Source organism: Eublepharis macularius, chromosome 3 (assembly GCF_028583425.1).
Source record: "Eublepharis macularius isolate TG4126 chromosome 3, MPM_Emac_v1.0, whole genome shotgun sequence".
Lineage (NCBI taxonomy): Eukaryota > Metazoa > Chordata > Lepidosauria > Squamata > Eublepharidae > Eublepharis > Eublepharis macularius.
The window spans coordinates 187730987-187748259 of record NC_072792.1 but is presented as its reverse complement, the minus strand read 5'-3'; the positions used below and the strand labels follow the sequence as shown (position 1 = coordinate 187748259).

The following is a 17273-nucleotide window of genomic DNA, read 5'->3' as shown; positions in this document are numbered from 1 at the left end:
ACAGCTCTGGTGGCTTTAGTTGATGACCTCCTCCTGAATGTAGACAAAGGGCAGGCTTCTTTGTTGTGCCTCCTGTATCTGTCTGTGGCCTTTGAAACAGTGGACTGTGACAATTTGTTGGAATATTTAGAGGGGGAAATGATAGGGAATTTTTTTTAAATAGTACTCTGCCACCAATTCTAAATTTCCCTACTACCACTTAACCGAAATATAATCCAAAATTCCAATTACAATGATTCAAAGAAATATGGATTTTATTATTTCCAAATAAAGCACAGATGCATATTCTCTTTCTAGATCATAGACATAAAGAATAGTTACACCAGAGAACCTTATATACCTTTGCACTAATTGTTTACAGAATAAACAATTCACAGTAGATGTGCTTGGGGCTTTGCAGGCATAAAAAAAAGGGGAACTGTGAAGTAAAACGTGAGAAGAATGCCTGCACTTAGAGTGTTTACAGAATAAAAGATTAAAAAGGTTAATAAAAACATCTGTTCAGAATTACATTTTCCCGGTATAGGATTGCATCACAACGATGCGAGAACGCAGATTGGACCTCGAGCCACACCCCGGTCCAGGGTGACACCCCCCCAGTGGACTGACAGCCCGCAGGAGCAGAGAAACTGCTCTGGGGGCTGCCATGTACCCCCTCCCCGTGCCAGATTTCCCAAGTCCATCCCTGCGTCTGCAAACAGTGAAATAGAGGGTGGTCATTCTCCCGGAGGAGGAGCCCTGGAGATCCTAAGATGTCACTCCACACACCCCACCTCTCGGCAGTAGCTTCCGCCTTCCCCTCTGCCTGGCTTATCAGATGCTAGCAGCTCAATCTGTCAGAGAATGAAGTCCTCAGTGGAGCCTTTCCCCCCCAACCACCCTGTCAGACATGATGGGCTGCACTTCAATTCCCACCCCACTGCCTGAAGTTACATTGAGGGGAGGGAAGGGGGCAGGGAAGCTGGACAGGGCGCCACTTGACACCTGCTTCTCCTAGCAGCAGAGCCCACCCCATCGACCCCAGCCCCAAGCCAGGAAAAATTTGAAGCCAGGGGAGCAGCAGGCAAGCCCCTAGGTATCTTAGCAACAGACACAATTGATAGATTGCAGGAGAGAAAAAGAGAGACACAAACTCTTGTCAGTAGTATTACTGCTGAAATGTCCCAAGAAAAAGGAGGCGGCATAAATAAAAACTCTGAGGAGTTTAAAAAAAAGAAATTATGAAGGATCCTGAGTTAAAGGACATAAGAGAGGAGGCCAGGCAGAACGAGATGAATGCAGAAACAAATATTTTTGCATGGGAAAATGAGTTGTTACAGAAAAGGGTTACTAACCTAAAGATAACTTGTGAAAAAATAAATACTTTAGAGCAAGAAAACTCCAACCTGGATATAGAAAATAGACCGCCAAAAAAGACTTTAGATAGCTAGAAAAACCTCCGATTTCAGCTAGAGTCCTTAGAGAAACAGAATACACAAACTGATAAAGAGGGTTTAGAACTCAACGGTTGAATCTTTGAAGAGTATAAACATCAAGGGGGGCCCATGGCTAGTCACTAAACCGTTCCAATGATCTCCACGCACAATGTTCACTTCCAACTGGACCTTGCTTCACCCCTCCAAGTTCCTTCTGATGGGAATACCCGGCCTGCAACATGCCCACCTCTGGATCTCCATCCCCTTCTGCTGCATCTACATGGTCACCATTTTCGGGAACTTTCTCCTTCTTGGGGTTATCAAGACTGAGCCGAGCCTCCATGAGCCCATGTACCTCTTCCTGTCCATGCTTGCAGGTGCTGACCTGGTGGTTACGACCACGACTGTGCCCAAAGCCTTGCGCATCTTCTGGTTCGAAAATGAGGACATCCATATCAATGGCTGTCTCATGCAGCTCTTCTTCCTCCATGCTTTCTCCACCATGGAATCGGGGTTCATATTGGCCATGGCTTTTGATCGCTACATGGCGATATGCAAGCCCCTCAGACATTCTGCAGTCCTGACCAAAGATGTCATTGCAAAGATTGGCTTGGCCGTCGTCCTTCGTGGGATTCTCCTCTTCTCCCCTCATCCTCTCCTCCTGAAATGGCTCCCGTATTGCAAAGGCAACATCATATTTCATACCTACTGTGAGTTTATGTGTTTGGTCAAACCAGCATGTGTGGACACCACAGTACAGAGATACTTTGGCCTCATAGTTGCCTGTCTAATGGGTGGGCTGGATTTGATACTGATTATCCTATCTTATATCTGCATTTTGCAGGCTGTGTTCAAACTTCCTACCAAAGAGGCCCAGGCCAAATCCCTCGGCATTTGCAGTTCCCATGCAGGGGCCATCCTGGTGTCTTACTTCCCAGCATTTTTCTCCATCCTAACGCACCGATTTGGTCACAGTGTGTCTCCTTGTGTCCATATCATCATTGCCAACATCTACGTCCTTCTGCCACCCATGGCCAACCCCATCATCTATGGTGTAAGAACAAAAAAGATCAGAGAAGGAGCCCTTAAAATCCTGTCACGTTCCTCTCTACCAATCCAGAAAGCTGAATCTTCAAAGAGAGAGAAATGTTGGGACGCTGCCCCTGCCCCTGTACCTGACCACAGCGCCTGAAGTTTCTGCTTCTTTCCTGAATAACAGCAGAATGACCCAGATTATTTCCTGTAGCTAGGGTGGCCTACATATATGCGGGGCCTGGCATTTCCCTCTCCCGCCTACATAGGTCAGTTCCCTTGGAGAAAGTGGGGATGGTTTCTATGCATCACATCCTTGTAGCACTCCCCTCCCCCCCCCAAACTCCACCCTCTAATGGCTCCAGCCCCAAATCCCCAGGAATTTCCCATCCTGTTGCTGGCAATCCTACATGTACATTCAGATATTAACCAATCAAGACAAACCTTTATGGCTACAGGTTTACTCTTTATCTTTACTCTTTACTCTTGGGTAGCTTTCAGCAATTAGTTAAGACTAGGGGTGTGCAAGCCAAAAATTTTCGGCTATAGCCGAAAGTAGAAAGCCGAAAGAAGATTCTCTATCGTTAAAGCCGAAAGCCGAAACAAGAATCTCTTTCGGCTTTCGACTTTCGGGATTCTTTCGGCATTATTTCGGCATTCTTTCGGCTTTTTTCTATGGGAAAATGCCTCCGTCTTCCAGGACGCCTGGAGGAGGCATTTTCCCACCGAATAAGCCCAAAATTGGTGGGGACCTTCCTCTAACCCTTCTCTAACAACCACCCAAGTTTCAGACAGATTGGACTTTGGGGGGCCATGTTATGGCCCCCCAAAGCAGGTCCCCCCATCCTCCCATAAGAAAGCGAAGGAGCAGCATATTGTTAGCATGCTGCTGCTGATCTTTCTTCATTATTTCCTATGGGGAAAAAATGAAGAGGCAGGCTTCCTTTGCCAGGGGTGGCATTTTGCATGCAAAATGCCCCCCAGCCCTCAGGGGCCCTTCTCCCACCCCTCCTCCCACCCCCCACCAAGGCTCAGCCTGCTCCCACTTGGGGGGGCCATTTCATGGCCTCCCCAAGTAGGTGCTCTAATCTCTACCACTGACAGCTGGGGGAGGCTTGTGTTGCCAGGGGTGGCATTTTGCATGCAAAATGCCCCCCAACCCTCTGGGGCCCTTCTCCCACCCCTCCTCCCACCCCCCACCAAGGCTCAGCCTGCTCCCACTTGGGGGGGCATTTCATGGCCTCCCCAAGTAGGTGCTCTGCTCTCATCTCTACCACTGACAGCTGGGGGAGGCTTGTGTTGCCAGGGGTGGCATTTTGCATGCAAAATGCCCCCCAGCCCTCTGGGGCCCTTCTCCCACCCTTCCTCCCACCCCCCACCAAGGCTCAGACTGCTCCCACTTGGGGGGGCCATTTCATGGCCTCCCCAAGTAGGTGCTCTGCTCTCATCTCTACCACTGACAGCTGGGGGAGGCTTGTGTTGCCAGGGGTGGCATTTTGCATGCAAAATGCCCCCCAGCCCTCTGGGGCCCTTCTCCCACCCTTCCTCCCACCCCCCACCAAGGCTCAGACTGCTCCCACTTGGGGGGGCCATTTCATGGCTTCCCCAAGTAGGTCCTCTCAGCCCCTAAAGTCCACCCCTTACAGCCCCACACAAACCCAATTCCCCCCCAGCTGCCACACACAGACCCAAATCCCCACATTAGCCCCTCACAGACCCAAATCCACCCCCACCTGCCCTACACCCATAACCCCAGGAACAGGCTGGCAAAGGCCAGCCCTCTCCCTTTGTTCCCTATGCTGGGAACTTCTAAACTCTCTTTCCCTGGGCAATTCTGCACAGCCCAGGGGTGCTACAATGGTGGGCACACTTCTGAGTGCCAGCTGGTCCCTGTGAAAGAGCACCTGAACCACAGACACCCTCCCTCAAATTCCCCCACCACCTACAGAGATGGCTGGCCAGCCAGCCCCATTGTTCCCTATGATGGGAACCAACTGCACAACAAAGAATAAAACAAGAACAACACAAAATAAAGTTTTAAAAAAATTATTTTCTCCCTTCCAAAGTACAAGTAGGCAAAGCATTATGACACATTACACCAGCAGTCCCCCACACAGAAAAATTAAAACAAAACTCACTTAACATCAGAGAATCACAAAGCATGATTCCTGTCAAAAACACTTTATTTCTTGAACAGCTTTAGGTTACACAGCAGGGGGGAACACCAAAGGGCATGGCAGCACTATCTTACACAAAAATAACACAACTCACTTAACATCAGAGAATCACAAAGCATGATTCCTGTCAAAAACACTTTATTTCTTGAACAGCTTTAGGTTACACAGCAGGGGGGAACACCAAAGGGCATGGCAGCACTATCTTACACAAAAATAACACAACTCACTTAACATCAGAGAATCACAAAACACAATTCCTGTCAAAAACACTTTATTTCTTGAACAGCTTTAGGTTACACAGCAGGGGGGAACACCAAAGGGCATGGCAGCACTATCTTACACAAAAATAACACAACTCACTTAACATCAGAGAATCACAAAAGCACAATTCCTGTCAAAAACACTTTATTTCTTGAACAGCTTTAGGTTACACAGTAGGAGGGCACAACAGGGCATGATAGCAATGTACTACAAAAAATAATACAACCCACTTCACCGTTTTTGACAGCAATTGTGTTTGTGTGATTCTCTGATGTGAAGTGAGTTGTGTTATTTTTGCGTAGTACACTGCTTTCCTGCTCTGCGGTGCCTTCCTACTGTGTAACCTAAAGCAGTTACAGAAATAAAGTGCTTTTGACAGCTATTTTTTGGGGTGATTCTTTAATGTGAAGTGAGTTGTGTTATTTTTGTGTAAGATACTGCTTCCATGCCCTTTGGTGTCCCCCCCCCTGCTGTGTAGCCTAAAGCTGTTCAAGATATAAAGTGTTTTTGACAGGAATTGTGCTTTTGTGATTCTCTGATGTTAAGTGAGTTGTGTTATTTTTGTGTAAGATAGTGCTGCCATGCCCTTTGGTGTTCCCCCCTGCTGTGTAACCTAAAGCTGTTCAAGAAATAAAGTGTTTTTGACAGGAATTGTGTTTTTGTGATTCTCTGATGTTAAGTGAGTTGTATTATTTTTCTGTAAGATAGTGCTGCCATGCCCTTTGGTGTTCCCCCCTGCTGTGTAACCTAAAGCTGTTCAAGAAATAAAGTGTTTTTGACAGGAATCATGCTTTGTGATTCTCTGATGTTAAGTGAGTTGTGTTATTTTTCTGTGTGGGGGACTGCTGGTGTAATGTGTCATAATGCTTTGCCTACTTGTACTTTGGAAGGGAGAAAAAAAAATTAAAACTTTATTTTGTGTTGTTCTTGTTTTATTCTTTGTTGTGCAGTTGGTTCCCATCATAGGGAACAATGGGGCTGGCTGGCCAGCCATCTCTGTAGGTGGTGGGGGAATTTGAGGGAGGGTGTCTGTGGTTCAGGTGCTCTTTCACAGGGACCAGCTGGCACTCAGAAGTGTGCCCACCATTGTGGCACCCCTGGGCTGTGCAGAATTGCCTAGGGAAAGAGAGTTTAGAAGTTCCCAGCATAGGGAACAAAGGGAGAGGGCTGGCCTTTGCCAGCCTGTTCCTGGGGTTATGGGTGTGGGGCAGGTGGGGGTGGATTTGGGTCTGTGAGGGGCTAATGTGGGGATTTGGGTCTGTGTGTGGCAGCTGGGGGGGAATTGGGTTTGTGTGGGGCTGTAAGGGGTGGACTTTAGGGGCTGAGAGGACCTACTTGGGGATGCCATGAAATGGCCCCCCCCAAGTGGGAGCAGTCTGAGCCTTGGTGGGGGGTGGGAGGAAGGGTGGGAGAAGGGCCCCAGAGGGCTGGGGGGCATTTTGCATGCAAAATGCCACCCCTGGCAACACAAGCCTCCCCCAGCTGTCAGTGGTAGAGATGAGAGCAGAGCACCTACTTGGGGAGGCCATGAAATGCCCCCCCAAGTGGGAGCAGGCTGAGCCTTGGTGGGGGGTGGGAGGAGGGGTGGGAGAAGGGCCCCAGAGGGTTGGGGGGCATTTTGCATGCAAAATGCCACCCCTGGCAACACAAGCCTCCCCCAGCTGTCAGTGGTAGAGATTAGAGCACCTACTTGGGGAGGCCATGAAATGGCCCCCCCAAGTGGGAGCAGGCTGAGCCTTGGTGGGGGGTGGGAGGAAGGGTGGGAGAAGGGCCCCTGAGGGCTGGGGGGCATTTTGCATGCAAAATGCCACCCCTGGCAAAGGAAGCCTGCCTCTTCATTTTTTCCCCATAGGAAATAATGAAGAAAGATGAGCAGCAGCATGCTAACAATATGCTGCTCCTTTGCTTTCTTATGGGGAGGATGGGGGGACCTGCTTTGGGGGGGCCATAACATGGCCCCCCAAAGTCCAATCTGTCTGAAACTTGGGTGGTTGTTAGAGAAGGGTTAGAGGAAGGTCCCCACCAATTTTGGGCTTATTCGGTGGGAAAATGCCTCCTCCAGGCGTCCTGGAAGACGGAGACCTGTCACCTGAGGATTGTTCTTTGAACAGCTTCTGCTTATCAGCACATTATTTATAGGGTTCTTCTTGCAAAGCTTTTCCCTATCAGGGTACACAGAAACCTTCAAGAATTTCTTTCTTTTTATTGAAATACACTCTCGTCTTTGAAAGAAGCAAGATGTCAAAACATATATTTTTATTTTTTCTTAGAAGAATGTATTATTAGATATATAATTATTAACATAAAAAGATAAATCTTTCTTCTGGGATAACAGAAGCCTTGGTAGGACATGGATAAAAAATCCATTACAAGGTGACCAGGTAAAGGAAGGTTGGCTGGTGGGTGGGAAGGAGAGAAGGAAGCAGGAAATGGGGAGAGGGTGCGGGGGCTGCCAGGGAAGGGAAAGAGGAAAGAGGGGGAGGGATTACAGGGGGAAGTGAGGCAGCCCCTGCTTGTGTTGCGTATGAGCATACAGGGGAATCCTAATCATGCTTACTCAGAAGTAAGTCCCATTGAGTAAGTGTGCTTAGGATTGGAGCCATAGTGTTCCGGAATGGCGTGGCGTCTTTGGGTTTACTCTGTGCCAACATTGCACAGATATCCAACAGATATCTGTTCTCTTCTTCAAAGAGGAGAGCATCGCAGGAAAAGCGCAAGAACACATTTGCTTGCCCTCACTGGCATGTGCTCCACAACCCCTACCAACGCAGCCTGGAACAACACATCTATTGTTCTGACTCTAGGCACAGATAGAAAAAGAGGCATGATTTTATCTAGGTTTTTTTATTTAAAACATTTTAACATTGGTTTTCTACCCAACTAATTTCTCCAAAGTGGCAAATGGTAAAATGATTAAAGAAAGATTTTAAACACATATAAATATATAACAACAATTTTAAAAAATTAAAACAAAAGACAGGAATGGGTAGAAGAGATCAATCAGAATCAGTAGGAGAATGCCAGGCAAAACAAAACAAAAAAGTCTTCACTTGCAGGTGAAAGGCATTGATAGAAAGGGTCACACAAATCTCCCTGGGGAGAGAATCCAGTAATTTTGGTGCCACAACTGAGAAGGCCCTTGTCTCGGTTCGCCTCAGATGGTTGGGGCATGTCCCATAGGACATGCATATTGTTGGACACAGCATTCCACCAGGATGGGGCCACCACACAGAACACCTGCAACCCGGTGGAAGACAGACAAGCCACACAAGGGTCAGGCACTGCCAGTGAGCCAAGAGATGAAGAATACAGACTTTGTATGGCCTTGTGCCGGCTCAATGACATCACATGGCATCACCGTGCAAAGCAGGGGAGCGTGTGGGGGTTTGACAGCGGGCCCGATTCATATGGTTTGGGGCCCAACCCGATAAGCGATGGCGAGGGGCAATAGGTGGGAACAGGGGATCCCCACCCCCCACTAGGGGAAAGAGATTACTAGATCATTGTAATCACATACTAGTACCATATAATCAGTTTAAGGAAGAACTTTCTGTGCTGGCTGGTACCTTATTAAAACAGGAAAGATGTGTGGTTCCAAGAACAGGCAAAGGGGCATGCATAAAGGCCCATTTGGGTACTGAATAATGCCCTTAAAGTCAGGCCACTTCGACTTATGCAAGCAGAAGGCGATGCTCCTTTAGAGAAAAAGCTTGAAAGTCAGGCCCAAGGGGAGCAACAAGACCATCAAGGCAGCCCGAAGCGCCAGAAAGATCACCATTGAATATATCTTCTAGAAATTTCCCATGCTTATTTTAGGCATAGTTTCCTGCCCACAATTTGATGTCCTTCGATGTGTTGGGATGAGGAATAGTTTGATGTGATTGATGACTAGAAAGGGGGAGATGTAAGAATAAATTTCCTTTAAGAGATGGGTGGGAAGGAACAACCGAACAGAGACTGAGGACTGCTTACTCCTGAACCTAAGCCTTTATCGCCCCAGGAACAGACTATTTATTTATGTATATATTTATAGCATTTATAACATTTGTATGCTGCCTTTCTACCCAACTAGTGACCCTACGGGGGCAAGCAATCAGACATTACAGCATTTAAAACACTAAGAGAGTATTTAAAATGTATATATAAATAAATAAAACGATAAAAACATATATAAACAAACAGACACAACGAGGGGGAGCAAGTTCCCAGGGGATGTGTCAAACAAAACAGGTAAAATTTCACCTGAAGGCAGAAGAGAATGACAGAGGGAGACAGACGACGCTCTCTGGGGAGGGAATCCCAGAATTTTGGTGCCACAACAGAGAAGGCCCTTTCTCAGGTTGCCACCCATCTAATATCAAAGTGGCTGTCAGGTCTGTTACCCACGTATTGCTTTCTCACTGCTGTACTGCTGTATTTTCCCAGTGTTGTTTTGTGCGCAGGTTCACAGGGGCAGATGTGGTTCCCAAGACAGCCTTATCTGAAGAGGCTCGCCGCAGAAACCTCGAAGCCGTAACTTTCGCATTCCCCAGCTCCTATACTCACACGGCATACGGGGTGGCGGGGTGGGGGGATGGAAAGGAGGGTTTGATATACTGTTGCAAGAAACTAACACGTCATTCTCAACAAAGGCCTTATGATGGTTGTTGGGGGTTTTCCGGGCTGTATTGCCGTGGTCTTGGCATTGTAGTTCCTGACGTTTCGCCAGCAGCTGTGGCTGGCATCTTCAGAGGTGTAGCACCAAAAGACAGAGAGTCTCTGTCTTTTGGTGCTACACCTCTGAAGATGCCAGCCACAGCTGCTGGCGAAACGTCAGGAACTACAATGCCAAGACCACGGCAATACAGCCCGGAAAACCCCCAACAACCATCGTTCTCCGGCCGTGAAAGCCTTCGACAAAGGCCTTATGTTCAGCCAGAAGCTTTTATAGCCTTTGGATTATCTATGGACACTTGTACCTTGAATATATACTCTTCCAATAAAAACCTTTGACTGAAGAGATTTGGATTTCTTGCTGCAAGGGGTGGGAGATGAAATCAAAGTAACTTGAACTCCATAGACTGAAAGTGGCACTCAAAGCAGGACCTCCAAAGATGACCAGAGTGAACAGGTAGGTTCATATGGGAGAAGGCAGTCCTTAAGGTATGCTGGCCTCTGTCAGATCTGTGGCTAAATAATAGTTGTATCCAGACTACCTTCTGCAATCAGACAAGAGTCCGTTGTTTTCAAAAGATTTACTGAAAAATGCAACCATTATAGTCCACGGGCCCAGATGCAATATCTGGGCTGGTACACATGTATTGTTACGAATGAGAGGCAAAGAATACAGTACAAAGTATCAAGACTCAGTAGGCCCAGCCTCCCCCCATAGTTCTCAAAACAATCCCTTTGAAGCCGAGACAGTGAAAGTTTCCCAGGGCTGGAAAAGCTGTAGCCAAAACATTCCTCTTCTGAGAGATAGCTGCTAGGGAACATCTTGGCACCTGTGAATAGAGCACTTGGAACACTAACAGAATTAAAATGGAGTTTCTTTAGTTACAACATATAGAGAAGCATTCTGAACCTGACAGCCTCAAGCCCTATGGGGCTTTAAAGGTCAATACTAGCACCTGGCTTTTCCCCAGGCCAGTTTGGCAGGGGATCCTGACGGTGTTTTGCCATCTTCTGGGCATGGAGCAGGGGTCACTGTGTGTGTGTGTGTGTGGAGGGGGGGGGAAGTATTTGTGAATTTCCTGCATTGTGCAGGGGGTTGGACTAGATGACCCTGGAGGTCCGTTCCAATTCTATGATTCTATCAATTGGCCCAGGAGCAACTGGGCCCACACATCCACCTTTCCGCACATGAAGTCCTCCTGGCATAATATTTTGACTGGAGACAGGGAGAGACCAGCATATCTGGTTACTTTCCATTTTTCAGAATTCCAGGAGAGAGAATGCTGAGGGTTTTATGGATTCTTGGTCTGATCTTTTTTGTTTGGATGTCATAAACCATGGGATTGATCATGGGTGGGAAATGGATGTAGATGTTGGCGATAATGATATGGACACATGGAGCCATGGCACGGTGTAGGCAAAGAAGCTGGGGAAATAAAAGGCCAGGATAATGCCAGCATGAGAGCTGAATGGGCTGAGGGATTTTGCCCATGCTTCTTTAGAAGGGAGTTGGAACTAAGACAGCCCGCAAAATCTGGACAAAAGACGCAAGGATCACTATGGAGTCCAGCCCACTTGCAAGAAAAGCAGTCACTAGGACATAAACCCAACGGGCTCTGATATTTACACAGGCCTGACTTGACCAAGCACATATACTCACAGTAAGTGTGAAATATTATGTTGCCTTGGCAGTAATGAAACTATTTTAGGAAGATAGGATGAGGGAGCATAAATGAAATTAGGAGAAGAAACCCAGTTGCAGCATATTCCAAGAATACAGGTTGCAGCAGGTCCTTCCTACAGCCCATAATAGCCAGAGCATCACAGAAGCAACAATTACCCGTGCTGCCTCTTTCTCCCAGAGGAGCCCAGCAGACAACGGACTCAGAAGCCTGCTGGGAGCATCAGCACCAACCCAGCGGCCAAGGGGAAGGTTCATAAGGGTTGTGGTTCTTGTCTCCTCCCTCTTTCTGCCTTCCAGGTTACTGAAGCCTGATTCTGCCTACTCCAAGTGAAGCGGAGACTCCTGGACCCTTCCTTGCTAGGGTAGGATGCATGGAGGTGGGAAGGGGCCAGCATGAATTCCCACCTTGCCTGGAAGGTGCCCTGCTGCCTCTCTATCCCAGCTCCCAAACTTGCCAGTAAACAACTTGCTAAGCCAAGGTCTTGGCTATGAGCCCCCCCCCCCCTCATCTAGGCCTTCCTTATCTATTCCCTCTGAGCCACTTCCTCCCTCTTTCTCTCTTCACTTCATCTCTTTCCTGCATCAGGATTTTTGCTGCCACTTCCATTATGGTCCAGCGTGTATTCGGTTCTACCCACATATTCAGTGATGCGCAGACTCCAAAATGCCTCGAAGAGAGAAGCTGCAGCCCCCATCAGGTGAGGGAGGAGGCTGGGGATTGGCAAAGGGTTGCGGGCAGCTCAGTGAGGGCAGGCAGGGGGGCTGCGGAGGAGCAGACGCGAGGGCAGAGCAGGAGCCGCTCTGGGAAGGTTTTGCTGAAGGAACGGGGAGGAGGAAGAGGAAGAGGAAGAGAGTGGTCTGACGCTGAGAGAGAGGGGATCTAGTCCAGTTCAGGGCTAGGACATGGAAAAGAAAATCCTCCTCCACACAAAGCATCAGGCAGGATAGACTGGGTCATCAATGGCTGTTTGTCATGAAAGCGAGATGGAGCCTCCATGCTCAGAGACAGTGTACCTTTGCTGGGGAGGAAAGCGTGAAGGATTATTGCCGCAGTTAGGCGTTCTTTGACTTCCCGACCACTCTTGGAAAGTGGGTGCTGGCCACGCTGGACCCCCCCTTGGCTCATGAAGCTGGGCTTTTCCTAAGCGTGAGAAAAGGCGGGGAGGCACCAGGAAGAATAAATGAAGACATGCAGAGGAGAGGAAAGGAGGCAGGTGTCATTATATGGGCAGCTTGAGACGGCTTCTTTGTTTCTTTTTTAAAGCTCTATGTTCCTTTTTAAACTCTGTCCACCTCCGGAATTCACCAACCCCCCCCCCCCCAGCTCAAGATCTCATTCCCAGCCGATTCCTTTTCAGCCGCAGGGGATAGTATGAGGCCAGCCTGAAATTGGACTGCAGGTGCAGAACTCATTTCCCCCAAAGCATCAGTTTGCGTTGAGAGCCAGCCAGCCAAGCTCCTGGTCCTTGCGGCTGAGACTTGGAATCACACGGTCAATGCAGGGGGGGATCTCAGCCCCCAGAACAGGCAGAGGGGGGGGTGGGACTGCATTGCCCTGCGGAGCCCCTCGTCCCACTTCTTGATAAGTATGCCAATGTGCACAATAGACACCAGACATATGAGGTAGCTTTACCTGGCACAGGTAAAGCTACCTGTGCCAGGTAGCCGGTATGTTCATAGCCGGTATGTGCTAGTTTGGTTCTCGGAAAACTGTAGATAAGGCAAAGCAGGGGTCATTCCGTAGAAAAAGAGCTGGAGGAACTCATTAGCATATGCCACGCCCCTTGACATCACCAGAAGTATGTCATTAGCATAAATGATTTGCATATGCCACACCCCCTGACAGCACTTATCCTGGCTTTGGACCCGATCCTGGCCATTCAGGGCCGAAATTGGGCCCAAAATGGCAAAAAGGGGGCTGAAAATGGCCGAAAAGGGGCCCAAAATGGTCAGGATCGGGCCACTGCTGAGCAGGAGAGTGACCCACCACCCGTCAGAGGACCAATCTGGGCCATTTCAGCCCCAATCCAGGCCGAAACAGGCCCCAAATGACCGAGAGTCAGGTGGGCGGGGGCCACCTGACATGTGACCTCTTTGGGGAACTGCCGGAACTGCATTCCTGCGCGTTCCCCCTCGAAATGAGCCCTGAGGCAAAGCATTTATCGTCAGCAACACGTTTTCTGATAGACAGAATATATGTTTAAAACATTTCTGGTGGAAAAGGAGGACTCAACGTTGTCCATTTCCTCAGGTTTCAGAGGACAAACCAGAGAGTTAGAAAGAGAGAGAGGTCAGGGCACGCTGTTTACTGTTTTCTGCTCTGACTGTCCTGTGATCTGTAGGTTGCTATTCCCAGGACTTCCTCCCCTGACTTCCTCCTCCTCACGCTTCTCTTCCTGGCGTTGTTCCAGGCACCATCTCTCTCCTTCTCCCTCCATCTTGGAAGCATGGAAGCAGGACTTGTCCTAGCAACCAGGCCCATCCTTAGATTAGATAGCTAGATAGAATCTGTCTCCCCTCCTTTCCTATGGAGTTCTGACAATAACAACAACAACATTTGATTTATATACTGCCTTTCAGGATGACTTAATACCCACTCAGAGCGGTTTACAAAGTGTGTTATTATTATCCCCACAACAATAATCATCCTGTGTGGTGGGTGGGGCTGAGAGAGCTCTGAGAGAGCTGTGACTGACCCAAGGTCACTCGGCTGGCTTCAAGCGGAGGAGTGGGGAATCAAACCCAGCTCTCCAGATTAGAGTCCCATGGCTCCTAACCACTACACTTATTTCCTTTCTAAGTATAAGCAAATTGCATTGTTATTTTTCTCTCCTGCACACCCACCAGCCAGCAGAACCAGCTCACACCACCTAAAATCACGCTTTCACTGCTAAATGATAGATTCTGCTAATGGCCCAAACATGGAATCCTTTAATTAGGTTTCTGGGGGCAACATACAATTTATTTATCAATTTCAGAATGTATTTTTAAAACATATGTTTAAAATATTGACTTGTATTTCCTGGGCTTTTGTATTCCTCTTTCAGGATTAATTTCTGTAAGAGAAGATAAAGAAGGCCAGACTTGAGAACCTGCACGGGTTTTCCTTGACTGCTCAGTGGAGGAATCTCCTAAACTTTAGGAATCCATCCTTCTATATATAGTTTTCTGGCCACCATAACCAGGCCATAAATTACAACTTGTTTGGCTTCCACTGCTTAACTTCACAGGTCAGCAGGTTGCTACCCTTTGGAGGAAGAAGAGCAGGGCTTTCTCCAGACCTACACAACCCCTCATGTCTCTCCACAACAGCACCAGGTTCAAGCCTTCAGTGGTCTGGCTGACAGGAATTCCTGGCATGGAAACCAGCCACATCTGGATCTCCATCCCCTTCTTCGCCATGTACCTTGTCTCTGTTCTGGGAAACTCCACAATTTTGTTCATTATCAAAACGGACAGAAGCCTCCACGAGCCCATGTACGCTTTCCTCTCCATGCTGGCCGTCACAGACCTGGGCCTTTCTATCTCCACTATGCCTACCATCCTCGGCATCTTTTGGTTCAATGCCAGAGAAATCAGCCTCAACGCCTGCTTCACCCAGCTGTTCTTTATCCATTTTCTTTCTGTTGTGGAATCTTCGGTGCTCTTGGCCATGGCCTTCGACCGTGTGGTGGCCATTCGCAGCCCTCTGAGGTACGCCTCCATCTTAACCATGCCAAGAATACGGAAGATGGGACTGACTTTTGTGTTAAGAGGCGTGGCCATGATTTTGCCATTGCCCTTCCTTCTCAGAAGGCATCGATATTGCCGGGCCAACGTCCTCTTCCACTCTTACTGCCTGCACCAGGAAGTAATGAAATTGGCATGCTCAAATATCACCGTCAACATCATTTATGGCATGTTCATTATTGTCACCACAGTGGGCATGGACTCCGTCCTCATCCTCTTGTCCTACACAATAATCCTGAAAACGGTGCTCAGCATTGCTTCGTGGGAGGAACGTCTGAGGGCCCTGAACACCTGCGTCTCCCACATCTGTGCCGTCTTGCTGTTCTACATGCCTATGATCGGCTTGTCTGTGATTCACAGGTTTGGGAAGAGCTCCCCTCTTCTGGTCCGTGTTTTCATGGGCTATGTTTATCTTATGGTACCACCCCTCATGAATCTTGTGGTGTACAGTGTGAAAACCAAACAAATCCGTGGCCGGATAATTCAGATATTCTCCAAGGGAAGAACACACTTCTAATTGTTCCTTCTTGGTGCTAGACATGTTGGCCAAAGTTATCAATAAAGAGATGGGGGCAGGGAACCCAAATCCCTGCAAAATAGAAAGCAACAGATTCATCAGACAGAGTTGTGAGCTCGAGGAGAGGTTCATGGCTTTATTACTGTTGAGGTTTGGATCTGTTGTGTGGCTGGAGGAAGAGACTGGACAATCTGAACTGGGTTTACAAATGTAGTTACTGGGAAAGGTAGTTTTTTAGAGCAGGTTTCCCCCAATTTCTATTGCGATTCAGAATTTTTGATTGTTATTTGCTTTATTCATTGCCCACCTTCCTCATTGAGACTCAAGTGTAAATTGATGCAATCAACAGGATGTGACATCTGATAAGCAATATAATAGGACTAGGATTACAGCCATCGGAAACAAAGCATAGAGTATGGGGCAAGATGTCTTCAGCAATGCAGAAAATCGTGTTACAGAAGCATAAAAACAATGCAGTGAGTGGGAGAATAATACAGATAGCAAAGAGGTAATACATACTTTATACTGTGGTATAGTTCACAGGTTGTCCCCTCCAGATCTTTTTGGATAACTCATCTACTTTGGAGCTTCTTCAGGTTGGTTTCAGGTCAGGGTATGGGAGGGAGACAGCTGTGGTGGCTTTAGTTGATGACCTCCTCCTGAATGTAGACAAAGGCCAGGCTTCTTTGTTGTGCCTCCTAAATCTGTCTCCGGCCTTTGAAACAGTGGACTGTGACAATTTGTTGGAATATTTAGATGGGGAAGTGATAGGGAATTTTTTTTAATAGTACTCTGCCACCAATTCTAAATTTCCCTACTACCACTTAACCCAAATATAATCCAAAGCTCCAATGACAGTGATTCAAAGAAATATGAGTTTTATTATTTCCAAATAAAGCACAGGTGCATATTCTCTTTCTAGCTCATAGGCATAAAGAACAGGTACGTCAGAGAATCTTATATACCCTTGCACTAACTGTTTACAGAATAAAAAAATCAAAAATTACAGAATTACATTTTTTCAGAATACATGGCACCAGACAAGCTTGACTGACAGGTCAGTCAACCCTCCCCCCCCTATAATAGAAACACTTTAAATTATGGAGCCATTCTTTGTTATGAGTTCGAAACACTTTTGGGAAGTAATCACTTCCAACGCTTATGGAATGAAAACAAGAAAAATGTTTACAGTTGCCAGAACTGTCTTACTAGGCCTGCAGCCTAGTCACTTAGCAGAGAAGGAGAAGGAATTGGTCACTAAAGCAAATCTGTCTTCTGTGTCCATGCCTTGCTTGAATGAATGCTGACTTACAGTTTTACAGGAGTAGTCCCCAGAGAAAAAGTCCCTTACCAAGAAATAGGAATCAAGGGATATTGGCTTAAATTGTTACTGATGGATCGTATTAATGTCAAAGCTTGGTACTTAAAATATCTCTCTTGAGTTCCCTTCAGAACTGAGTGGGAAAGACGACCGGAGATCCATCTAAAGCCACTGAAATCAATGGGCTTAGAAAACTATAACTGTTTAGGATTGCACTGTGCAAGTGCTACCTTTTTAATATCACTGCTGGTAAAAAAAAAATGCAGTGGTCCAGGGGAAATCATTGCCAGATGGGGTCTGAAAAGCTAAAAAGGTTGATTCAAAAGCCTCCACGACTTTGTTATTGTGATAGGACATGCCATATTGAATTGTCTACTGGTATATCTGCAGAGGACATCGGGGCATCTTTAATTCAAAACTACAGTGAAAATTGGTGGCCGCTAACAATCCGTCTAGGGTTTTGAATCTAACAGAAGGAAACTAC

The 17273-nt window shown here is 47.3% G+C and overlaps 2 protein-coding genes across 2 annotated transcripts; both read left to right on the top strand.

The window, feature by feature from the left end:
- Positions 1 to 1584: 1584 nt before the first annotated feature.
- On the top strand, positions 1585 to 2607 carry LOC129326393 (olfactory receptor 52K2-like). The gene has a single exon (XM_054974549.1). It carries the CDS (start codon positions 1585 to 1587, stop codon positions 2605 to 2607), a length of 1023 nt encoding a protein of 340 aa, XP_054830524.1.
- Positions 2608 to 14517: 11910 nt separating this feature from the next.
- Positions 14518 to 15468, top strand: LOC129326391 (olfactory receptor 51G2-like). Its single transcript, XM_054974548.1, has one exon. It carries the CDS (start codon positions 14518 to 14520, stop codon positions 15466 to 15468), a length of 951 nt encoding a protein of 316 aa, XP_054830523.1.
- Positions 15469 to 17273: the final 1805 nt, after the last annotated feature.

Coding starts and splice junctions, on each gene's coding strand:
- LOC129326391 (XM_054974548.1), top strand. CDS start 14,518: ATGTCTCTCCACAACAGCACCAGGTTCAAGCCTTCAGTGGTCTGGCTG.
- LOC129326393 (XM_054974549.1), top strand. CDS start 1,585: ATGTTCACTTCCAACTGGACCTTGCTTCACCCCTCCAAGTTCCTTCTG.